Source organism: Acomys minous (assembly GCF_964271855.1).
Source record: "Acomys minous genome assembly, chromosome: 3".
NCBI lineage: Eukaryota > Metazoa > Chordata > Mammalia > Rodentia > Muridae > Acomys > Acomys minous.
Genome location: NC_140485.1, coordinates 91,460,682 through 91,487,088, shown reverse-complemented (window position 1 = coordinate 91,487,088; position 26,407 = coordinate 91,460,682). Strand labels below are relative to the sequence as shown.

Below are 26,407 nucleotides of genomic sequence, written 5' to 3'. Positions count from 1 at the left end.
CACTTCCTCATTGGGTTACCTCATGCGTGGGGTTACAGGCACATATGGCCATGCCCTGCTTTTATGTGAGTGCTGGGGACTTGAGCTCATGTCTTTGTGCTTTCACAGCAAGCACTTCTACCCATTTGGCTATCTTCCCAGTCTTGCTTGCCTAAACAGAAGGAAGTTGTATAGGAACATAATTTCCTATAACCCTTTGCTTTTGCTGCTGGAGATTGTATCTACTAAGCACACACATGAGCAGAACAAAGCAACCCACGCACAGAAAGGGTGTTCTTCCCTGGAGCCCCTCCTATCATCAGGTGTTCGTGTGGTGCGTTGTGGGGTGTGTTATGGGTGTGTGGCTGTACTGTCATGCACATGTGGAAATCAGAAGTGTGTGGAGTCCTTCCACTCCTGCACCAAGTCAGTCCTGGGCATTGAGCTCAGGTTGTGAGGTTTGTACAGCACACAGTTCCGTCTTCTGAGCCACTTCATGAGCCCCAGCTTTTCAGTTTCCCTTGTGTGCGTTGGCAGTTTCCCTGCTATGTTCCAATAACATTGCAGTGCTGTTGTCTACAAAGACAAGTTTGTTAGAGAATCTCTGCCAATTCTGGTTTTCTTTCGCTTAATGTGGAACATTTTAAATGTCTTGTGCTCAGTTTCTTACATTGTGGTTTCTTTATCATCTGTTTCTTGCTTTATTTTTATTTTTTTTGAGGGGGAGCAAAGGTTCCCCAAATTTCTGCTTTTGAGAAAGTATTTTAAGTATTAAAGTATTATAGGTAAGTACATTTTAGACCATGCATCTGAATAATAGAATGGGTGACTCGAGATTTATACCTTTGAAATAATTTTTAAAAACTTGAAGGCTTTTAAAAATGGTTTAGATTCCAGTGTTAGATTTATGAAGTTTAATATTAGTCTGATTTCAGGTTATCTCTGAGATCTTATGTACTTCATGCTAAAAGATTTCACATTGACATTGCTTTGTTGAGGTTCTTTAAGTGTGTTCAGACCGGGGGCTAAGTGAGTTGCTTAGATCTGGCTATTCATGCTGTTCAGTTCTGGACAGACTTTTGGGATTACTTCTTGACATCTCTGTCAACCATGCCCATCACTCTTGGTTTCTGTCGTTTGTCTCTCTGTACTGAGTCACTGATTTTCTCATCTTATTTTCTGTTTATTTGCTTTTCCTGTCTTGTTGATGTCCCAAACATTGTCTTTCTAAGTGTTAGTTGGATTATTTCTTTTATACAATTGTAATTTTTCTTATTTTCTAAATGAGGGAGTACTCCTCAGGGTCCGACCCTTATTCTATGGTTAAAATACTCTTTGCATCCTTGTGTATCCTCCTTTCTCCTACCTTTTCCCCGTCTCTATCTCCCCATTCTGTCTTTTTGAGACTGGGTTTTACTGTATAGTTCAGGCTGCCCTTCAACTTGCTTTGTAGCCCTCGCTGACCTTATACTTGGCATACCTCTGTGTTACCTTCTTGAGAGCTGAGGTGATAGGCATGTACACCCTGCCTAGTTACTTTTCTGACTTTTTTGTATGGCTCCCTTTACTTTTTATATTTTCCTGAGGTTTTTTTGTTTTTTTTGGTTTTTTTTTTTTATTTTTGTCTTCATGTTAGAGGTTTGCTTTAGTTGTATCTTAAATATTGTCTGTCCCTTCCTATTTAGGAATGAGATACTAAGGGGCATTGGCTGGGCGCATTGCCCATGGAATGCATTTAGAACTGCCTGGCTTGGTTGTACACTGAGGTTTCTAGTGGCACTATCATATTTTGGAGTCAGTGTTTTTGGGCTGTGTGGCAGTTCTATCCTGCATATGATGGAATGTTTTCTGTATTCCTGATCTTTGCTCACTAGCTAACCAGTAGCATCCCGTCTTCCCTAGTCATAAAAAATCCAAATATCTCCTAGTATTGGCAAATGCAACCTGTGCAGAACTTACTGATTTAGCGTGTTCTAGGGCTCTTCTCTCTGTGTGGGTGAGCACTGTGATCCTGTTACTGATGTAGGGCTAGGGTTTAGAGCACCAGTGTGTGTGGTTAATCCACAAGTAATACTCAGAAAATTGATTCCAGTGCTGTTTTCTTTTTAATGTCTTGATGTGCTTTCTTCTTCTCCTCCTCCTCCTCCTCCTTCTTCTTCTTGTTCTTGTTCTTGTTCTTCTTCTCCTCCTCCTCCTCCTCTTCTTCCTCCTCCTCCTCTTCCTCCTCCTCCTCCTCCTTTCTTTACCAGGAAAAACTGAAATGAGGACCATAGGAATAAAACTAGAAAATGTTATTTTTGAGGTTTTTTCAGGTGGGCTTTGTTCTATCCTGAATCTCAAATGTGCATTTTAACATTTTATGTGAACTCACTTTCTCTTGTTGTGAATCAGATGACTACAGAGGGCAGAGGGCATATGGTTGAGTTTCAGAGAGTTCGGGCCAGAATGGACTTCCAGTGATTGGAGAAGGGCTTCTTAGCTTCTAATGTTGTACTTCAGCAGTTACTCCCTGGCTTTGGGAGAATTACAGCTCTGGATCTATTACTTATTTTCTTTCTTTCTTTCTTTCTTTCTTTCTTTCTTTCTTTCTTAGAGGTTAAAAAGTTTTAATTTTAAAATTTAGGTATCTAAATGTAATAATGTCTAATCTGCCAGCTTTTTGTAGCTATGCAACTGTAAATAATTATAATTAAAAATAAAAAAGTCAGTTTCTTGGTTTCACTAGCTACATTTCAAGTCTGGAGTAGTCATGTGACTGTTGACTGCAGTATAATTGAGGACTCTCCCAGGCAAGCAGAGGGCACATTGTATCAGGTTGGCAGTTGCACAGAGTTCACAGAGTACCTGAGTGGGCAGCGAGGTTTTCATGACATTGGGCTTGTTCACCATTATAACCGTCATGATCTTGCACACCCACTTTCTTTTTAACACTTATGGGGAGAATTCTCCTTATGTGGAGTAAAGTTCTAATAACTATGTCTTTTGTTTGACTGCTCTGGTTTTACTGTTGTAACTTTTTTTCCAGACAGTGCAGTGCTTGCTAGACAGCGGTGCTGACATCAACAGGCCTAACGTATCAGGAGCCACGCCACTGTACTTCGCTTGTAGGTATGAAACTTTGTATTTTCACATAAGCTTCCATTAAAGAATGTTATGTTTCAACTATTATTTTCACACATAAATCCTTGTGTATGTTTTTTAAAACTGTTTTACTACAAATGCTTTGCTTTCATTTAGCATGATAAATACCTTTCTGTTACTTAATTGCAGGAGAGAAAGCATTTTCTACTAATATTATTGTTATTTTGAGGTAAGATCTTACTCTAGTCCAGGGTTGCTTAGAACGCACAGTGTATAGCTCATGGCTGACTTCAAACTTTAGGTCCTCTTCCCTCGGCCTCCTGCATGCTGGGATTAGAAGTGTGAACCATTGCGCTTGGCTTTTCATTCAGTTGCCAGGGTTTCTGTCTTATCAGTGGAGCTGTTCTTGTTTATGTAACTACTTCAGGCTTAGGACAAAGCAGTAATCCAGTGAGTTCCATAGGTCTACCTGCTCCCTTGGATAAACTGCTGACTACACCTTGGTTCAGAGCCAAGTCTTCTCTTTCTTTATGTGTATAACTTTTTAAAAAGCATTCAATCTTCATTGTAAGTTATGTGTTATGTAGTCTGTTTCTGCACTCCTGTCTTGGTTATTTTTCTTGACTTGTTCTTTTGTATTCTAACTTTTGTAAGCAGCAAGTACTTTGCTTACTCACTCACCAATCTCATATGCATGTAAGAATTAGTCCACAGTGATAAACAAGGCCAGAGTTGCAGTAGAGGACTTGTTCTGAGCATGTCTAAGGCCTTTCTTTCATCCCCAGCACCAGGGGAGTGAACAAGCCAGCCACAGCATCCACAACACAAAACAAACCCTGAGGTGTAGTATGCTAGGTATAAACACACTTGTACCTATACACTTACACACACACACATATATATATTTGTATGTGTCACATAGAGGTAGTTTGCACTTAGGAATAGTGCAAAACCCTGCTGTGATATTTACTTTTTTTGCTTTATAGTCCTGTAGTTGTTCCTTGCTTTCCTTGGGTATTGGTTCTAGAACAGCTTTCACCCCTGATGAATATCTGCATCTAATATAAAGTCCCTGATGTGAAATGCCAAAATATTTAGATGTAATTTTCAAACATCTTAGGTGTAGTTTAGTCACCTCTGTATTACTGCATCTAATTATATGTTATACAGTATTGTTTGAGTAATGATGAGAGAAAAAGTATTTACATATTTGGCACAGGTACAACTGTTGTATGCCTGTATATTTTCAATCTGTCCATCTGGAACCCATAGGTGTGGATGGCTGATTATATGTCAGTTGTAATCATTTAGATTTTTTATAGAGAATCTGGAAACTTTATCCTATTCTTCTATATAATTTAAAAATTACTTTTATTTTATGTGTACGGTTATATGTTTGTGCTCCATGTGCATGCCTGGTACCTGTGGAGCCCAGAAGAGGGTGTCTGATCTGGAACTGGAGTTACAGATAGTTGTTAGCTGCCGTATGGATGCTCTGAATTGAACCGGCATCCTTTGCAAGAGCACCAAGTGCTCTTAGGCACTAAGCAATCTCTTTAGCTCTCTTTTATATCATTTTACTAGAGGTTCATTTTCAACAGAAAGATGTCCTTTTCCTCTTTTGTTTCCCATTGGCATCTCTAATTTTGCCTTGACCAGATTATCTGTTAAGTAAAAAAAGTTTCAAATTTAATTATGTATCTTTGTGTCTTTTGGGGGTATGTGCACATAATTATAGATTCCTGTACAGGCCAGAAGAGGGTGCTGGATGTAGAGGTGATTGTCACTAACTACTGTTCTGGAAACTGAACTCAGGTCCTCTACAAGAGCAGAACATAACTTTTAACTAATGAGCGTTCTTTCCAACCATCTTAAACCTTTTATTTGAGGCAGTTTACAAAACACTGTAGTTATTCTTTATATGTATATTATATGTGTATGTATTCTTTTATACGTATATTATGTATTATTTTAAAAAATTATAATCATATTCCATCTCCCCATGAAACCCCACTTGTCCTCTCAAAATTCATAGCCTCAGTTTCTTTAATTGTTGCCACACACACAGTATGTAAATACTATATATATATATAGTATGATATTTTTAATTTAAATTATGTGAGTTGCAAAACTTATTTAAGCTGTTATATTTAGGGAACTTTTATGTGCAAGAGCTTTTTGGTTTTTAGTCTTGCAGTTCATATCTGAGTTCAGTATTATCCTATTCTTATGATTTAGTTGATTGGCCAATAATCACTTACTTCTATTATGAAAAATAATAGTTTGAGTTTCTGGAATAATATCCTACCTTTCATTTAAAAATTTTAAAAAATGTTATTTATTATTTTTATGTGTGTGGTGCTGTGCCTGCATGTCTGTTTGTACACCATGTGTGTGTGGTGCTCTTGGAGGCCAGAAGAGGGTTCAGATCCCCCTTACACACTCTGGTGGAAGGTCTTAGGCATGTAAGGCTGAAAGAGCCCAAAGTTAGAAAGCTGTAAGAGTTGGAGAAACAGTTCTATTTTTACAAACTACATTGTGATATCCTTGGAAAAAGTGTCATCTTATCAATATAAAAATTAGTCTTTCTATGGAGAGGGAGAGTCAGTTTTCTTCAAGGGTGTGGTCCCTGGTGGGTTGACTACACTCCAATGGGTGGGCCCTCACCTAGAGTATATAGTTGGCATAAATTGGATTCAGTGGATTATTGAGAAAAAGAAAAGGACATGGTATTTCTTGGGGGTGGGGTCTGGAAAAATGTAGGAGTAGTGGGAGGAAAAGTATGAAATTATCAAAGAATTAATAAAAATGTTATATATGTGTTAAACTAGCTTTAAATTTTATAAAGAATAATTATCCATTAAACTTATGATGTTATTTAGATTAAATATTCTTTTTGTCCCTAAATAATTCTGAAATATAGTGAACTATTGAAAACGCCAGCCAATTGGGAGAGTAGCCCAAAATACACTGCAATGTTTTCTATTGAGTGTACTTGTACTCAATTTGTATCTTAGCTACAAGGCATTGCATATCATCTTGTATGTTTCTGTTTATTTTAGTGGATATAATTATAAAGTTGAGTGGATATAGTTCTAAAGCTGGCTACTAAAAAAAGTTGGCATTAAAAAAAATAATCCCTAGCCAAGTGTGGTAGTGCTGGTTTTTATTTTCAGCATGTTGGAAGCAGAAACAGGCAGATCTCTGTAAGCTCAAGGTTATCCTGAGTTACAAAGCAAGTTCCAGGCCATGCAGGCTTACATAGTGAGTAAGGCCTTGTTTCAAAAATAAAACCAACAAAAATGTTCTTTCTGCAGGTCTTCACAGTCTGGACAGTTGTAAACTGTTAGAGCTTTACACATGTGTCACTTGGATGACTAATTGTTCTCTTCACGTTTTATATGTTATAAGCAATTGCTTCTTGTTTTTAATTCATTTTTGAAATGAAATGTCAAAATTCATCCTAAGTGTGATTTTCAGGTAGTTTTAGAAATCTAGGTTTCTCAAAATGTTATAGTGACATTATTTCTTCCTCTTCTTCCTCCTCCTCTTCCTCCTCCTCTTCCTCCTCCTCCTCCTCCTCTTCCTTCTTTGTTTGTTTGAGATAGGGTCTGTCTCTTAGCCTTGGGTGTCCTGGCTGTCCTTAAATTCACAGAGATCCACCTGCATCTGCCTTCCAGAGTGCTGGGATTACAGGCGTGTGCCACCATGCCTGGCAAATTAATTCTTTTTTAAAGATTTATTTTTATAATTTTTTTTACACAACGATTTAAAAAGTTTTTATGTATATTTTGCCTGTGTGTATATCTTTGTATTATGTGAGTGCCTGGTGCCCAAATCGTTCCGAAGAGGGCAGTTAGGTCCTCTAGAACTAGAGGACCAGGTGCTGAGGACTTCACCCTGATCTTCAGCAAGAGTAGCCAGTGCTCTTAACTATTGAGCCATCTCTTCAGCCCGAAGATTTGTTTTACTTCTACGTGTGTGTGTGTGTGTGTGTGTGTGTGTGTGTGTGTGTAGGCATGCGTACCTAAGTTCTAGTGCCCACACGTGTCATTGGATCCCCCTGGTGCTAGAGTTACAGGTCAATAAGCTGCTTCTCCAGCCCTCACTGCTAATAATTTGTTTTGCTGTTTGTAGGACAAAAATTTTTATATGGAGGCTTAAAATCCGCCTATGTATTACTGTTTAATTGTTGATCTTGAGCCAGTATATTTACTCTTGAAGCATTGAGTGAACCTAGTAAAAAGAAACTTTAGACAGATTTTCACAAAGAACACTACATAAACTGGTAGTACTCAGAACCGACAGTGATTCAGAGAGCTCTAAACAGAGCGTCTGAACAGTAAGCTCTGTGTGTGGTGACCTGAGTGATGTCAGCCACGGTTTTGGCTTATTTGGGCATGATCGGATGGATTGGCTGCCTGTGGTTACCTGAACCCTAATCCGGGTACAGCATTCTGTCTGTCCTACTCACCATACAGATCACTTCTGTCTTTCTCAAATAGGAAGAGTTTCCTCCCCATTACAGAGCCATCAGTTGATTACACAGTGGCCATCAGTTGACCTTCTAAGTCAGTTCTTAGGCCATCTGCTGGGTGATGACGCCTGATCCCTCAAGTTGTGGGCTCAGTCCTAATCTTAGGTACTTGGAGCAAGTCTCGCCCTCTGCATCTTCTGACCTGGCTGCCCGCAGGTTTCCTAGGACTCTGTGTTTGGGCTTGAATCATCAGTAGAGTGGCTCATAGATCTCAGGGAAACATTGTGCTTGTATTTATGAGATTATGAAGGGTTTTCTAAGGGACGAAATTAAGTACCAGACACAGAGACCCATAGGGCAAGGTCTAGAAGGCTCTCAAGTAGGAGCTTCATCTTTTGTAGATAGTGTATTGAGATGCACCATCCTCTGAGAGGGCCAATGGCTTCTTAGTCGCCTTCCTGCAAGGCTCTCTTTTCTCAGCTAACCAGAAGTTTTCCAGCTCTGATTTTTTTCTTTTTCTTTTTTATTCTTCAGCTGAGACAGCAAGAAAGATGATTTATTGACTTACACTTGGCTACAAGTAAACAGAGCTAGTCCAGAATCCCAAAGGTCCAGGGCAGAGGGCCAGCGGAATTGTTTGGTTGTAAGGAAGTCAGTTTGTCAGGTGGTCCAGGTCTATCGAGACTTATGACCGACAGCAGCATACAGTTCGATAACTCGTACCAGCATCCCAGCCTTCAGCATGTCTTGCTTCTGCTGCTGCAGCCTTCGTGGTATACAAGGTAACTTACTTGGACCTCTGCCTCACCTTCTCTGGCGCTTCAGCCTGTGCACTTGCTTCTTCTGCCACTCTTCTGCCTTCACTCTCATGGCGCAGGAGTTTCAAGGAAGATGGCCCAAAGGCTAAGAGCCTGATTTTCATTTTTTAATGGAAAGTTCATTGCATTGGCATGATTGAAACATGCACAACTGTGCAGAAATGTTATTGAATCAAAAGCAGTGTGAGTTAATATGTTAGGACAGCGTGGCAAGCCCAGTGGGATGTTTCTGTTCAGACTCTTCGTGGCTTTTTGGGCAGCATTTCTTTCTCTGAGGTGCAAGGTAATGTGCCATCTGAAAAAGGGGGTCTTGTGGTACGGATCTTTAGACAGGATAGATAAGAACAGTGTCAGATTAGTGTACTTTTATTTTCTGTGACTCACTTAGGGAAGTTAGCTTTGGGGAAACCAGGAGCTGCTGGAGGAAGAGCATGAGAGTACTGGAGAGGTTTTAGTTCTACCATTCTAACACAAATTTCTAGAACCAAAGCCAGAAGGCCAAACATACTAGCTGTATCTTTCTAGTTATTTAAGACACAATAAGGAATTAGAGAAGAGGTAGGAAGTGTGGATGAACACACACACACACACACACACACACACACACGCCCTGTCACATCTGAATATTTGGTGTGAACAACATACTCCTATTTGTTTATTTACTGTTAGGTTGAAGTTTGTTGCATAGGAGCTCAAAGCACAGGGACAGAACGTCCCTGAAGACAAAAAGGACAAAGATAATATTTGCCACCTATTAGATCCTAGAAATTGTGGTAGGTTTCTATTTGTTATTTCCTTCTTTTCTTTCTCTCTTTCTTTTCTCCTCCTCTTCCGCTTCTTTTTCTTTTTTGTGTTTTCAAGACAGGGTTTCTCTGTGTAGCCTTGGCTGTCCGAGACTCACTTTGTAGACCAGGCTGGCTTTGAACTCACAGCGATCTGCCTGCCTCTGCTTCCTAAGTGCTGGGATTAAAGGTGTGCACCACCATGCCCGGCTCCTATTTTTTTTAAATCATTATTTATCACTTAATTTATCAAGTGTATGAAATATTAAGTTAAAGCTTTATAGTATAATTTATACATGTTATAGACCAACTACCGGTCTTGGTGCTGCTGAGCAAGTCTGTTTAGATAGTGGCCGTTTAGGGGCTGGAGCGATGAGATAGCAGGTAAGAGTACTTGTTCTCGCAGAGGACTATAGGCTTAGATTTTTTTCTCAAACAGCTACTTTATTTAGGGTTCTTAAATGCTTCTACTGTCCTTCTAACTCACGGACCAGAGGTAGGAGGGCACAAAGGTTAATAGGGGCGAGGTATGTGGATCTTTTTAGATGTAGCTCCTTAGGGCAGTTCCACTCTGCATTGTTAGGATGCCAACAGTCCAGTCAAATAGCAAACACCAAATAGCAACATAAGTCAGTAGCAGTGGCACAATCCAGCAGAAACAGCAAAACTCCAACGAACTGTCAGGACTCAGAATTAGCAGAGTACCATGAGAAGTTCTCTGGACTATTTCTCTTCACAAAGAGAACTGTCGAAAAACAAAGACCAGAGAAGCTAAAGCATTGCAAGATGTAGTAATGCAAAAGCGTTGTCTGTCTGTGGGCTTCTGTTTATCTCCTCAGAGTCCACACAAGGTGTTTTTTGCAGCTGCTAGTAACCCTGCCGGTTGCAGGAGGCAACAAGACAGCTTCCAGCAAGACGTCATGAGCCCTTGAATGGGTCTGTTTTCTGCTAGCAAAGGTCACAAGGTTGTCTGAGCGGTGGGAAAACACTCCCACATCCCATACAAAAAACGCATTTATATGACACAACGGAGTCTTCAAAGAAAACAGAAACTTCCACTTCGGAGGACCAGTGTTCAGTTCCCAGCCCCCAAGTGGGGACAGACAACCATCTGTAACTCAGATCTAAAGACCTGACTCTCTCTTTTGATGTGCACATACAAGATGCACATTTATACACATAGGGAAAACATACATATAAACTAAATAATTTTTTAAAAAGTTGACAATTTAATTGAAAACAGACATTAAGCAACTGGAAGAGTTACTAAAATTGAATAGTTTATATAAAAACTGTAGCTTATTGGCTCCTAGCAGAGGTGTCACTATGTTTCTGACATAAATTCAATTTACCTTGGTCACTTTTCAGTTTATTTGTGGACATGATAAGGAGCTGCCTTGCATAGGACAGTATGGACTTAGCTTTCTAACATTTTGGCTGGCACCGCCAGCTTAATGACACTGATGCCTAGTGAAGACTTCTGAGCTTTCTGCTTTATGCTATTAGATTAGCAGCTGTGAGACTGAGGCAGACTGAGTTTGGGGCCAGCCTGGACTACAGAGTTAGACTTTTGTTGAACGTTAATAATGATGCTAATTACTGTTGTTTTCAGAGGGCTGATCTACTGACTTTTTTTTTTACTTGCAAAATTTGGATACTATTAATTTGAAACAATTATTTACTTATTTTATGTGAGTGTGTGTGTGTGTGTGTGTGTGTGTGTGTGTGTGTTTTGCTGAATGTATGCCTGTACACCACTTGTGTGCTTGGTGCTGCAGAGAACAGAGGAGGGTATTCAATTGTTTGGAACTTGGAACTGGAGTAATAGACATTTGTGAGCCTCCATGTATGTACTGGGAATTGAACCCCAGTACTCTGGAAGAACAGCTGGGCCACGCTCTAGCCCCCTAGATATTGTTTTTAAGTTAGTTCTGGCCACTTGGTATGTTTATCAAGGAAGGTAACTACTATTGTTGTAAATTAAAAACAGTGATAAAACTTACTGTAATTGTTCTTTTTGGCACTAGATTCATAGCGGGGCACTATGGATGCCTAATTCAGATTGGCTATAAATTATTTTTTATACAGTGCCATTTGGTTGAAATACAATAAGCATGTATTTAATTTGTTTACATATCTTGGAAATCTGTGTAGTCTTTATTGCTGTGAAGCGATGTGCCTCTGTAGAGGATACTAGTGGTCAAATTTATAGTAGAAAGTTAAATTAAAAGATTAGATTTTAAATTTGGTTCTATTTCTATACAGTCATGGCCAGAGAGATACTGCACAGATTCTTCTATTACGAGGAGCCAAATATTTACCAGATAAAAATGGAGTAACCCCTCTAGATTTATGTGTACAGGTATGCTTTTAATACAGTATTCTGAGCCCACTTATGATATAAGTAATGAAATGGTTTTCATAAATGACAGTGTAAAGATGTTTAGTCTGAAAACTATGATCTTTAAAAGTCTGTTTTTAGCCCTGAGTAATTGAGAGTTTTGTTTTTAGGGTGGATATGGAGAGACATGTGAGGTGTTAATTCAGCATCACCCGAGGCTCTTCCAGACTATTGTTCAGATGACACAGAATGAAGACCTTCGGGAAAGCATGGTAGCATATGCTTGCTCATAGGTTGTAAAGGAGTAATAATTCTAATGATTATTTTAGTAATGAGAGTTTGTTATGCTATATGAATTATATTAGCCCTTGGTATATGGGGATTCTACGGCCAAAAATCAACCAATTGATGATCAAAAAATACTGCAATTACCCATGGTCAGCCTTTTTGTATTCATTCCCTAAAGGATACAGTATAGCAGCTATTTACATAGCACTTATATTTTATTAGGCATGATACATTATGTAAAATTGATTTTAAGTTTATTAGAGAATATGCATTGAATATGTGCACTTACTGTGTCTTCTTTTATTAAAAAAAACAAACAAACTTGAGCATCTATAGGTTTTGGGTACATAAGGGCCATTTGGCGTTGGTTGCTAGGAATACTGAGGTGTAACTGGAAATAATAACATACCTTGTCTCATATTCGGCTCTCTGAGTCACTTGTCTACCTCTCTGGTCTTTCCTTATGATAACTCTTCCTCATGGATAGAGGCTGCGAAGGACTATTACATAATGGCTGGTAATCACTTGTGAGCTCTGTTTCCTGTTGTCTTTGTGGTGCTAGGGAGTAAGCCTGGGCCTCTTGCCTGTACTGTCCTGCTGAGCTACGTCCCCAGCCCAAGCTCCGGATTTGTAATAATAATAGTCTCAGGAAAATTGCAGAGGTGCAAACCCTCAGAAACTTTACAAGTTTCAAATTAAGTTTTCACATGCATACTTGATTTCCTGTGTGTATATTTTAAACTGTATAACTTTAAAGAAAGATTTTGTCATATTTTTCTACGTTGGATCTTAAGTTTATGCAAAGCAAAATAACTAAAGTTCTTGATTTTACTTAATTGGTTTCAAGGTGTTTATTAAACAAATACATGTGTACATTTTGATAGATTTTAATGAGTAACTTACTGTGTAACCACTTTGTTTTTAATTTATATAAAACCAGTTACGGCAAGTTCTGGAGCATTTGTCTCAGCAAAGTGAAAACCAGTACCTAAAGATTCTGACAAGCCTTGCTGAAGTTGCTACAACAAATGGTCATAAGCTGCTTAGGTAAGCATTTCAGTAAGTCAGCAGAAAGTAGTGCCTGTCTGCTGATCTCCTGAATAATTAGGTATCTTTTGCCACTGACGAGCTAGTTGACATTTTTGCTGGCTCACCCTGTTAGTTACTGTTGTGAACTGTGATAAGATGACACTGTGTCTGTGGTGACTTGGCTTGAGATTGCAGAGGGTAAGAGTCCATCATGGCAGGGAGATGTGCATAGCAGCAGGTGAAGCAGCGGGGGCAGAAGCTAAGGGCTCACACCCCGACAGAAAGCAGAGAGCACCCTCAAAATGGTACACAGGTTTAAACTCAGAGTCCCCTCCGGGTCAGTAACATACTTCAATAACAGTAAGCTTCTCCAAAGTGCCTCCAGCGTCACACCAAGCATTCAAAGTCCGAGACTGGAGGGGCCACCATCTCATCCCAACTACCAGACTACTGGTCGTTGTTTAAAAGGCCTGGCTGAGCAGCTCTCACTCCGGAGACTTTAAGAAGAAACTTTGGGCATGTTAATGTGAATTTGGCACATGTACATGGGATTTTGTGAAGTGATTGCTTTAGATTACTGCGATAAGGAAGTGTGTAAGAAGAATCCGTTATCTTGCGTATGGTCATACTTCCCGTCAGACCAAGCAGCTGGGAGCTAGACATAGGGCCGGGAGTTTGAGGTCATCCTCGATTCCATAGTGAGTTTGGCTAGCCTGGGCTACAAAAGACCTCAGGATCTGAATCTCTGACTTACAAAATTGGGTACATCCTACTGATTAACCTTTCAGTATTCCTTCGTGATTCATTATAAAGTTTTCCCCCTGTACTGCCCCTCTCCCTAGTTTAGTTCTTTATTATTTTTAGAAGATTATATGGTTTTAATAACTCATTGTGAGGTCTAAAGAGCTAAGCTTTATATTACTTTTATGTGTAGCTTATATATATATATGCTATACTTCCTCATACATGATTAGCCACTCCATTTAGGAGAGTAGGCAGCTATTACTAAGTACTTACTGTGTCACTGTTTCTTAACTGACGGATTTGACCCTCTTCTAATTTGAATGCATTCTTCTTTGTATTACTCTTTCAGTAATTATTTCTGCAGTGACAGTTTGTGATATAGTTGATATAGAACTTTTTCCACCATTGTGCAGAGTCTATAAAAGTAGAAGGATCCAGAGGGTCCTAGAAACCTACAAGTAGAACATTATGAAAGGCAGATTTGGGCCCAGGGGTCCCACTCAAACTAAGGCACCAGCCAAGGACAATACAGGTGATAAACTTTAAACCCCTACCCAGATCTAGACAATGGACAGAACATTCTCCACAGTAGAGTGGAGAGTGGGGTATGACTTTCACACGTACTCTGATGCCTCACCTTTGACCATGTCCCCTGGAGGGGGAGGCCTGGTGGCACTCAGAGGAAGGACAGCAGGTTACCAAGAAGAGACTTGATACCCTATGAACATATACAGGGGGAGGTAATCTCCCTCAGGAACAGTCATAGGGGAGGGGAATAAGGGGAAAATGGGAGGGAAGGAAGAATGGGAGGATACAAGGGATGGGATAACCATTGAGATGTAACAAGAATAAATTAATAAAAAAAAGTTAAAAAAAGTTATACTGTACCCACACTTACAGCTGCTTACATATATACATGTGTATGCATGTGGGTTATAAATTGCATATGAAGAAGACATGGTTTTTTTTTCCTGAAAATGGTTAACACTCGCTCTACTCGATCCACTTTCCTGCAAAATTCCTTTCTAGAGTTGAATAATACCCTGTTTTGTATGTGTGAACAAGTTGTTTGTCATCTATTAATCTGTTGGCAGACTTCTAAGCTGGTTCAATTTTCCCACTAACGTGAACAGAACCGCAGTAAACATGGATGAGTAAGGGTCTCAATGGTAGGATGTGGCGTCCCTTAGGTATGTGCTTGGGAGTGGAACGACCAATGTATCTGCTAGGTCTGTTTTTAATTCTCAGGAACCCCCAACCTGAGTTCCACAATGGCTGCTGTTGGTTTGAACTCCCACCACCAGTGAATAAAGATTTCTGTGATGACTACAAAAAACAACAACAAAAAAAGATAAGAATAGGAACCCACATTGTCAGATTTATTGTTACTCCCATGGTTTATTCTTCTTGGGATGAAAGTCGTTCTGCCCCATCATTGCCTTCTTTTTCCAGTCAGGGTCTGACTATGTAGCTCTGGTTGGCTTTGAGTGTGTTATCCTCATGTTTCATGCTCTGCTGTGGGAATTCATTGGTGAGCTGCTTACACTCGGCTGCTTTCTGTGCTCCTGTACTCTTTACTTGAAAGGCCTTCTGCTAATTTGTGCCACTGCCGCCTTCTTGTTTGTTTGTTTTTCCTAATTTGCTTTTGATACTCTCTTTGGAAGCACTTTTAGTGTCTTCTGTCTGTAAGACTCATTGAAACCGAGATTTCCATAATGTACTCTTCTCACTTTTTAAAAAAGTCAGTCCTAATAGTTCATGTATTTGATGAAATGTAAGACTTAGAAAGGCTAATTAAAACATAGGAAAGAAGTGGAGGGGGAAGAATGGGAGCTGTATTTGATTAAAGCACATTATGTGCGTATATGAAGTTCCGAGTAAAAGTATATGCATAGTTATTTTCATCCAGCTCCTTTATAATATAATGAGTGACTATGAAAATCATAAGTTAAAAAACAAGAAATCCCCATGGGCTGTAGGCTTTGGAGTCAGTTAGGTTCAGGTGTAAGTTCAGCATACTGTTACTAACTACCTGTGTGATCTCAGCAACAGACTTTTTGTACAGTTTCCTGGTACATCTATTGTGTATTTTTGAGTGCCTACTATTTACCAGGCTATCAGGTTATTATGAATAAAACACATGACCTATCTCCCTATAATGAGTTTATAGTCTAGTTGAGATTTTATTCTATTTTTAAGTCAGTGTTAGAATTAAATGACCTAACTGTACATGGTGAAGACACAGTAAACTTTTGATGAGTAAATTTGCACAAAACTCTTCTCTCCTACTCAAAAGTTTATGCAGCTTTTTGTAAAGTCGTTATAGAAGATAACTTGTGTTGGAGATTTTAAACTAAAACCATCTTCTAACCACAAGTAATTATGGTGGTCGTCAGTGTTTTTAAGGTTGGCTGAATTGTTCTTTGATTTTCATGGTGGAGAATATTACAGTATGTGTGTAGTTACAAGACAATCCATTATACAGGGAATAACCCTCATGCAGATGATGCTAAGATACAGCTTGTGAAGGGTTTGTGTGAATACTTCATTACTACTGTTCTGAGGGATAAACAGTTACGGATAGGCTAAAAGGGCCCCAGCCTTAGTTAAGATGCTTGTGTTGTGTGTTGACCTGAAACATAATGTTTATGCTAGTGCTTCTCTAGGAAATGCTTTCAGAGTTCTAAACAATTGGTTTAATTTATAAGTATACTTTTAGAAATGAACAAAATGCCTTAAAGTTTGTGTTTCAACATACCATCTGTTCTGTGGGTGTAATTTTCTTCATAGTTTATGCTATGATCATTGGTTATATTCTGGAGGTGCTTACACATTAGAAATCTATTGATTTCTAATATATATTCTGATCTTTTAAATAATATATATTTAATAGTACATATTAATATATATTAATAATATATTTTCTGATCAAAACATTCTGTCTCCTAAAATGGTAAGAAATTGTCTTACTACAGATAATTTATGAAACAGATGGTTATTGGGCTAAATATATTTTGAAATAACTATTTGAAGATGAATTTGTTTGGCTCCACCTAATCTGTTCACATTTCAATTTTTTCATTTTCAGTTTATCTAGCAATTATGATGCTCAAATGAAGAGCCTTTTAAGGATTGTGAGGATTTTTTGTCATGTCTTTCGAATTGGCCCCTCATCGCCCAGTAACGGAATCGATATGGGCTACAATGGGAATAAAACTCCAAGAAGCCAGGTGTTCAAGGTCAGAGACGTTGTTGTTAGGAAGGTAGATGTAAGAGAAATGACGGTAACACAATATGCTTAATCAGAACCTTATGAACAGGATGTAAGTTTGGTTCATAACTTGGTCACATATTTTCCCTTTCATTTCTGTCTAAAGAACATGACCTAATTGGTAAGTTTTTTTTCTTACACATAAATTGACCCATTAGTGTTTTTTATAGATAGAGATATTTAGTATTAAAATAATTTTACTGAATTCAGGTTTGCTGATTTATTTTATGGGTTTTTAGATGTTGAAGCTAGGGCCATCTGTGTGCTACCCAAGCATTTGACCTACTAAGATAACCCTAGCTTACTCTTTACTTTTCCCTTGGCGACAGGTTCTCATAAGGTTGGTCAGACTGACCTGTCGTGTTCTGTAGCTCAGGCAGGCCTTGGGTTGGCTATCATCCTGCCCCTCCTAAGGGTCTGGGATTACACGTTTCAGCACCAGGTCCAGCTCAAATGATGTATTTTTCAATGCAAACTATAACCCATCACTTAAAAATGTCTTACTAGAAGATAAAATAATCTAGTTTTGTTGAGTTTTGTCATATGGGTACTGTGTGTTTATGTCTGTGTTATATATTTTAGAAGAAGGGCTATTCTTACTTAATAATTCTGTTAACAATTCCGGGGATTACTTTAACGAAGAAGATTTGGGATTAAAAAAATTTTTTTTTAATTTGGCTGCCTTTCCTAATATATATCATTGTTGTTACTCATGTCAAGTTATAAGTGTATGAATTAACTATGCCTGTGTTGCTATTAATCTTTCTTGTTGTTGTTATATATGTAATGTAAGACCATGGCTTTGATCTTCAGCACAGCAAAGAAGCAAGCAGTAAGAACAAAAATGCATGTGTGGGTCACACTCATACCTTTTTATTGTTTATCATTTTTAAGGATAGTCTTTCTTAAGAGAGTTCTGTGTCATAAGATTTACCTTTGAGGTTCGCGAAGACACTATTCTTGCAACAATCTTTAGGTTATCTCTCCAAGAAGTGGTAATAAGCATATTTTTATGTAGTATCATTTACTTGAAAATATTTACTGTCTATAAAATTTGAATCTAAATTAATGTTACATACTAAACAATTCTGATCTGTTCTACACGAAACTTTTGACATGCTTAATAAGTAAATGCCCTGTAATCATTTTGATACTATATTTAAGAATTATTTGTGTGTTATTGTTGTGTGAATGAAGTGTGTATTAGAGTGCAGGCTTGTGGAAGTCACAGGGAGGCCTTTGGGAATTGGTTCTCTCCTCTGCCCTTCTGTGGGCTCTTGGTATTGAGCTCATGTGGCAAACACTTTACCTGCTGAGCCACCTTGCTGTCCAACACTGCACTTGTGATTCCTAAGAATAAGTGTAGTAGCCCCTTAGAAAGGAGTGTCTAATTATCTGTTTATATGTTTCATTCTCCTTCTGTTTTTTTTTAAAATCAGTACAGGAAAGATAATTTCCAGCTATATATTTTTTCCCACCGCTTGTGCCACCTTCTGGAAGAGGAAAATCAAGCATTTTTTAATTCAAATTGGCTTTCCATGTACCAGTTCCTTTAGTTAGGACTGATAGTTACTGATTCTATAGCCTTTCATTTTACGTGACTACCCTGCTCTTCTGTTAATGGTTTTTAAATCGAGCTTTACTCCTCACATCACATCATCTGAAGTTGTTCTTAATGTATTCTGGCATTTCTCACCCCTGATTTTTACTTTCTACTCATCTATAACAATAAGTATAAAATCATATTTGGGATAGGCAATGGCCATTGTTCTCAGTATTGATGTTTTTCATTATTCTTGAAATTTGAATCTGTCTTGCTAATAGGTGCTAAGTAAGCATATAGCAGTTTCTAATGCTAGTTTTCTACACTATCAGCACAGGCTTAACTATAGAAAAGTATGTCAAAGATTTTGTTTCCCACTCTCTCCTTTTGCATTTTTTCAGTGTTAGGATTTAAATATAAGGCCTCACACATGCTAGGTGACATGTTTTTTCTTTGTTCAGTGAAATCCAGACTTTCTGTTTTGTAATATATGTATGGGTTTTCTTTTATTTTTTTGCTGTACTGGGAAATGAACTCAGGACCTCATATGTTTTAGTTAGTTGCTCTGTCTCTAAACTGTGTGCTGACTATTTAATTTTAATTTTTCATGTGATATTTTGATTATGTTGTCCCCTAACTCCTCCAAGAGCTCCCACTTCCCTGCCCACAATTCTATGTTCATAGCTCGCTTGCGCTCGCTCCCGCTCCCCCGCCTCTCTCAATCAATCAGAAATAAATAAATCGATAAGAACAAAACACAAAGCTGTAAATCCTGGCTCTGACACTTTTCTTTTTATGAGTATTGGGCCAGGGTCTTCAGTTCCATTCCATCCATCAGTGTATCTGTTTTTGTGTCAATACTATGCTGCTTTTAGGTTTGTAGTTCAACTTGAAACCAGGAATGGTGATAGTTCTTTTATTAAGAATTGTTTTAGCTATCCTGGGTTTTTTGCTTTTCTATCTGAAGCTGAAAATTGCCTTTTCAAGATCAGTGAAGAATTATGTTAGAGTTTTGATGGGGATTGCCTTGAGTCTGCAGTTTTCTTTTAGTAGGATGCCCATTTGTACTGTCTTAATCCTAATGATCCATGAGCATGGGAGGTCTTTCCGTCTTCTGATACCTTCTTCAGTTTCTTACTTCAGTGACTTGATGTTTTTAATCAGACAAATCTTTGACTTGTTTGATTAGAAATATCCTGAGACTTTTTCCATTATTTGAGGCTGTTGTGAAAAGTGCTGTTTCCCTGATTTCTTTCTCAGACCCTCTGTCATTTGTATATAGGAAGGCTACTGGTTTTTATGGGTTAATTTTGTATTCAGCTACTTTGCTAAAAGTATTTATCAACCGTAGGAGTTTTCTGGTGGAGTTTCTTTTGGGTCACTTATGTTTACTGTCATATCATCTGTAAATATACTTAGATTTTTTTTCCTTTTTAATTTGTATTGCTTTGATCTCCTTTAGTTGTCTTATTCTAGGTAAGACTTCAAGTACTGTATTTAATAGGTATAGAGAGAGTAGATACCTTTGTCTTGTTCCTGCTTCTAGGGGAGCTGCTTTGAGTTTCTCTCCAGTTAAGTTGATGTTGGCTGTGGGCTTGCTGTAACCTGTCTATCATACTCTACATCCATAATCTTTATGGAATTTTTATCATCAAGGAAGGGATGTTAGATTTTGTCGAAGGCCTTTTCTACATCTAGTGAGATAATCATCTGGTTTTGTCTTTCTATTTGTTTATGTGATGGATTACACACACACACACACACACACACACACACACACACACACACACACACACACAAAATGTATGTTGAAGCATCCCTGAATCTCTGAGAAGAAGCCTACTTTATCATGGTGGGTGATATTTTTGATGTGTTTTTGGATTTATTTTGAAAATCTTTTACAAGTTGACTAAAAAATAAAATGCAACAGAAATTAAGTATTAACTGTTAAACTTGTTAGAAGTCTCTTCCTAGCTTTATGAATTGCATATGGCATCTGAGTAGCGGGGAAGCATTTTATCTTTGTGGGTTAGAGATAAAGTAGAGACTGTGGCTGTCAATTCCTGTGGAACTCATTGTTCTGTCTACTCATGTGAAGTTGTAAACGTCTGGGCCGTTGGCTGAACTGCTAATGTTGGACTAGAAATATGTTTTACCTTTACCACATTCTGTCAAAGGTAGCTGTTGGTTCCTACTTGCCGTCTCATTAACTGTATGCGCTAGCTTGTCGTTTTATTATTAGGATTAACTAATGGGCCTTCCATTAAGTTTGAGTGTGTTTATAGGCCATTTGTTTTTAGTAGGTGACATGGTATTAGTAGTTATCTGATTTATTTTAGAAGTCCTCTAAGCTAATAGTAACACTTGACCATTCTTTCATTGTTAAGAGATTTTTATGTGTCTAGCAGCTTTGGAGTATTTGAGGGAGAACGTTGTTACAGCAAAGAGAGTGAAGTGAGTCTTCTCACGTGTTGATGTGCCCTTTTCTTCCTAGTAGTAAGCGGTGTATTTTAATGGTTTCAAAGAATTGTAATTTGGAATCTATTTCTTAGAAGCCAAGAAAAAGTTGAGATATTTAGCTTAAAGGACTTGTGGGTAGGGACGTATTTCGGCATTTGACGTTATCTGGTTGAGAAGAACAGGATTTGAAAGCTCTGTGACATTGGTGAACAAGTTGGCTTTCCTGTCAGATTTTGATTTTGCTTCAATGTATTTTGAGATTTTAAAAAGTTTCCCAGTAAGCTTGGAGTTACGTATTGCCATATATAATATATATGCAGGTTTAATATTTTGGTCCTGAAGAGAAATTCTTGGATTGTGATTAGAATCCTAAGGTATTTCCAGTGATGGTCTTAGGTTGAGGTTTGTGTTATTTAGTTCTTTCTTAAGCCACACAGATTTGAAATCTTTGAGCCTTAAGGGCTAAGTGTTGAGAAGCCCTCCTTGTAGGTGTGCAGGCTGCTCATTTCAACCTGGGGTGAAAGTAAAATTAACGTCACTAAAGAGAGGGTGCTCTGGCTTCCTGCCTGCCTTGAGCATAGTATTTATTGAGTCAGCGAATTAGGCTTTTGTTCGGTGTAGTTGTGACTAATTTAATTTTGCTTTTAAAAAATGTATAAATGAAAAGACCAAGGATAAATTAATTATTTGTAAATTCAGTGAGTAAAATTCTCAGGTTTACAGAAAAGTGAAGAAAAGCGAAAGATGTGGTGGAGGTATTGCTATTAATAGACAATAGAAGGTTTCCTGGCAGTGCTGGCTATTTAAACATTCTCTAAGGTTGCAAATATGTCTGTTTTTTCTCTTCCATGATGGTTCCTGAAATCAAGATGACTTTGTTGTTATTTTTTAGATGAGATATTTTTAGGGGAGATCTTTCTTAAATGCTTGGTCTGGTTTGTAGGTTTTGTCTTTATTCAGAGTTCAAAGGAAAGATTAAATGTTCACTTGAGGAAGACAGCTGATTCTTAATAGGAACATTTAACATAGTGTATAGTATGAAGTTCTGTTAAACCTGTACGCCCTTTCAAATTCAGTAGCTGGGCATGAGTACTTTTGTGCACTTTATAAACTAATTGCTATAGGTCATCTGTAACTCGTATCTGGGACATGGTCTGTGAGGACATGATTTAAACAATAACATGTAATACACGATTACCTTGAAGACGACCTTTCACCCTTCTCAGCAGCGATGTTAAATAGAAGTAAGAGCCCGCTATCTTCTGCCCTGTTTGCCTGTAACCCCAGCATTTGAGAAGTAGATGCAGGAGAATCTGGAGCCCAGAGTTGGCGTGGCTACATATGTAGGTTGAAGCTGTCTTAGGACTCCTTCAGAAGTTAGAAAGAGAACCACAGCTCGCTGGAGGTGCAGGACAGTAGAGTGTGTGTGCTTTGCATGCTTGAGGGCCTGGCTTTGATTCCCAGCACTGGGGCAAGAAAACCCCCACCATATTCTAGTCTGCTTTTCTTTTTCTTTTTTTAAGCACAAGTTCTTATTTTTAAAAATTTATAACGCTTTTTAAAATTGTGTGTGTGCCCCCATATGTGTGCATGGCAAACTATGTATAGAAATCAGAAGACAATCTCGGGAGTCAGTTCTCTCTTTTATATGTCCTCAGGATTGAAAAAAATGTACATTATCCAGTTTGGTAGCAAGTCCCTTAAGTAGCTGAGACATCTCACTGTCCTGCTAAGTCTATAGTTTATAATTTAGTCATTATATTTCTTGTCCTAAAAATTAATGGTTATTGGGGCTAGAGAGATGACTCAGCAGTTAGGAGCACTTGATGTTCTTCTAGAAGAATTTGGTTCAATTCTAAGCACCCACATGTGGCTCCCTTTCATCTGTAGCTCCAGTCCTAGGGGATCTAATGGCCTCTTCTGGCTTCATTGGGCACTACACACACATGGTACACAGTTATGGATGTAGCCAGAACACCCCCACACTAAGATAATAAGATGACTCTAAAAATTGCTAATTATTAGAGATGAATTATATGTTAGTATATTTTAATATATGCACATCTACAGTATGCCCCACTTTATAATTTCATATTATAAATTATAAAAACATAGGAGTGCTTTTCATTAGGTGCTTTAAAGGTAATTTTAGGCTCTTAAATAAAAAATACTTATGTTTGAAAATTGTTGGCATCATTATAATAAATGTTAGGGGATTATAAAAGCAATAAGCAATTCAAAAATACATATTTGAAAATGAATGATTACTTATAAATTTTTTAGATTTAATTTTCTTTATAAATTATTGGAATAATACATGTAAGTTTTTGTGGAAATGGATAAATTTATTTTTTAACATTTGTATACTCTCATTACCTTTAAGCTTTACTGTCGTAAAGACTTGTGAAGATAAAAATGTCTAGAATAACTTTCTTAGACTCTCCATTTGGATATGAGGTTTAATTTTGTCTTTTTTCTTTAAAAGCAATATACTCTTAAGAATGTTGTTTTAAAGCCCATCTCTTTTCTCTTTAGCCATTGGAATTGCTTTGGCACTCATTAGATGAATGGTTAGTTTTAATCGCCACAGAATTAATGAAAAACAAAAAGGACTCAACGGATATCACTTCTATTTTACTGAAACAAAAAGGCCAGGATCAAGATGCCACGTCCATTTCACCATTTGAACCTTCAGGACCTGGGAGCTATGAAAACCTATCCTCTGGTACAGGGGAATCCAAACCAGATGTGCTGGCAGGGAAGCAGGAAGCCAGTGCAGATTGTCAGGATGTTATTGCTGTGACAGCCAACCGGCTAAGTGCTGTCATTCAAGCTTTTTACATGTGCTGCTCTTGTCAGATGCCTCCAGGGTAAGAAAGTTTTGACTTACTATTATTTTTCTTTTATAGATGAAGAAAAGCTGCAATGTTTTTGTAATTTCAGTAAAAACAAATATAATTCCTTGGCTTTTTAAAAGGCTCTATTAGCATTTGCTTTAGTATACACATTGTATTAATACAAATCTAGTAAAAATATTTACATTTTGTGGAAGTATATACGTATATTTTTATGTGAATTGGTGAGTGCTAATTCATAAGGAGCTGCACAGATTTTTACAATTTTTGGAAGTCGTTTGTATGTCATTTTTTAGTGACAAATTACATGGGTTAGCTCATTGTGCATAACTGCCTAGGTGTCCCTTAGATATATAAGGAATATATATATATATCTAAGCCTTTTCTTTCACCCTAGAATCCAGTTTCACTTAATTTATTGGATTTGAATATTTTATCGCCAACTTTGTATATCAGCTTACTGTCTTTTCCTCCCTGCCCAGAATGACTTCGCCTCGTTTCATTGAATTTGTCTGCAAACATGATGAAGTGTTAAAATGCTTTGTCAATAGGTAAGGCTTTATGGGATTCTTAGACTACCTTGGCACCCTTTTCTCCATTTAGACATTTTTATTTAAAATAGATAAAAATTAATTCTGTTACTATTCAAAATGTGGTCATTAACAAAAGTATAGCAGGTGGAGATTAATATGTTTTTCCTTCTACCTTAGAATTGAATATCTGAATTTGCATTTCACTCAGTGATAATTATTGTTCATTTTATTTTTCTTTTAGAAATCCCAAAATTATATTTGATCATTTTCACTTTCTTCTTGAATGTCCTGAGTTGATGTCAAGATTCATGCATATTATAAAAGCACAGGTGCAGACCTCCTTCATCTTATTGTTACCACGGTGAAATAAGATATTTTTATTTCTTTAAAAGTTATTTAATCATTTGTAATTTTTCACTTTAAAATTGTGTTACTTAAAAAATTATTATTTTGTTATTTTGTGTGTATGGTTATTTTGTCTGGCTGTATGTCTGTGTACCATGTACATGCCTGTAGATGTCAGAAGAGGGTTCAGATCCCTGAACTAGAGTTACAGACTGCCATGTGGGTGTTGGGAACTCTGGTACTCTTAACCTCTGAGACATTTCTTCAGACCTCTGAAAATAAATTTTAGATTCTGAGTTTTTTAAAAAATAATTTTACTTTAAATTATTATGTGAAAAATGGAACTCTGTTGCTAGTTCAGTATGAGGAATGAATTTTCTTCTCCCACAAATATATATTGAGTGCCTCGTGTTTACAAAAAGCATGTTCAAAGATAGCAGAAAACACTGACACATTTCTTTTTCTTTTTAAAACAATTATTTATTTTTATTTTATGTGTATTGGTGTTTTGCCTGCATGTATGTCTGTGTGAAAGTATCAGACCTTGGAGTTATAGACAGTTACGAGCTGCCGTGTGGGTGCTGGGAATTGAACCCACATGTTCTTGAAGAGCAGTCAGTGCTCTTATCCTCTGAACCATCTCTCAGCCATCATTATTACCATGGCCATATTTTTAAATTAGGTTTGTAAGATCTTTGAGGAAAGGATTTTATTCCCAAATACATTTAGGAAATAATACTTGTGCCCTTTAGGAATTTATAAAACACATCAGTAGTATGTTCAAGTATCATTAAACCCTTTGGTAAAAATAGTGATTTAGTTGGGTGTGGTGGCACACACCTTTTAATCCCACAACCAGAGCTACACAGAGAAACCCTGACTTGAAAAACCAGGAGGGGAAAAGTGATTTAACGTGACAATTCTTCAAATGTAACTGATTTGACAACCTTTTTTTCTACTAGGGTTGTATCTGTTTATTTCACTCCTCTGAGTTTCATGAACTATGTGAGAAAAACCTTGCGTTACTCTTTATTACGCCACATTTCTTAACATCTTTGAATCTTTTTTTTTTTAATTAAAAAAATTTTGTTTGAGACAGGTTCTCAGGCAACCCAGCTTGGCCTTGCACTCACTATATAACTGAGAGACCATAAATTTCAGATTCCTTGCCTCTGGATCCTAAGTGCTCAAATTATATGCGTATTTTATCCCACCTGACTTACTTGCTGTAGGGGATTGAACCACGTTGTTGTGCAAGCTAAAAGCAAGCGCTCTGTTACTTGAGCTACATTCCTGTCCCATGGAACTTTGAATTTTGTCATCTATAAAATACAGAGATCATTACACACACTTGCTAGGAATAATAAAGTCTAAAGACTGGTATATATTCTCAGTATATGGTGGTAGTTTTGGAGATAGAAATCCTTTTGCTCCCAAGTAGGATCCTTAAAAAAAAATTATTTTGATGAGTGTTTTTGCCTGCATGTGTGTGTGTTTACCACATGAATCCATTGTATATGGAAGCCTGAAGAGGGCGTCGGGTTCTCTGGAGCCCAGGTTACAGGCAGGTGTTAGCCACCATGTAGGTACTGGGAACCAAACTGGGATTCTATGGGAGAGCGGCCAGTGATCTTAATCACCGAGTTATCTCTTCAGACCCTCAAAGATGATTGTAACTAAATCCAACAGGGAAGATAGTAAATGTATCTATAAGTTAGCAATTATCATATTAGTAAGTTCTTTTAAGAGAGGAGGAGATTTCTTTGGGTGTTATAGTGAAGGGAAATTTCAAAAAGGGACAGATTGTTAAGTGACTCTGAAAGGCCTGGAAAATATGCGTATTTTTCATTTGAGTGAAAGA

At 37.7% G+C, this 26,407-nt stretch overlaps 1 protein-coding gene across 4 annotated transcripts in view; it reads left to right on the top strand.

Moving 5' to 3' along the window:
- HACE1 (HECT domain and ankyrin repeat containing E3 ubiquitin protein ligase 1) overlaps positions 1-26,407 on the top strand; it is a 92,450-nt gene that overhangs the window by 34,883 nt on the left and 31,160 nt on the right. For 3 of the 4 annotated variants that reach the window (XM_084777087.1, XM_084777088.1, XM_084777089.1), the window contains exons 7-14: positions 3,005-3,087; positions 11,403-11,499; positions 11,649-11,750; positions 12,707-12,813; positions 16,628-16,778; positions 23,349-23,683; positions 24,151-24,219; positions 24,443-24,530. In XM_084777087.1, coding sequence (XP_084633213.1) covers positions 3,005-3,087; positions 11,403-11,499; positions 11,649-11,750; positions 12,707-12,813; positions 16,628-16,778; positions 23,349-23,683; positions 24,151-24,219; positions 24,443-24,530 — 1,032 coding nt within the window. Of the gene's footprint in view, positions 1-3,004; positions 3,088-8,087; positions 8,320-11,402; positions 11,500-11,648; positions 11,751-12,706; positions 12,814-16,627; positions 16,779-23,348; positions 23,684-24,150; positions 24,220-24,442; positions 24,531-26,407 lie in introns of those variants that run through there. The other variant, XM_084777090.1, reaches the window with a different exon arrangement.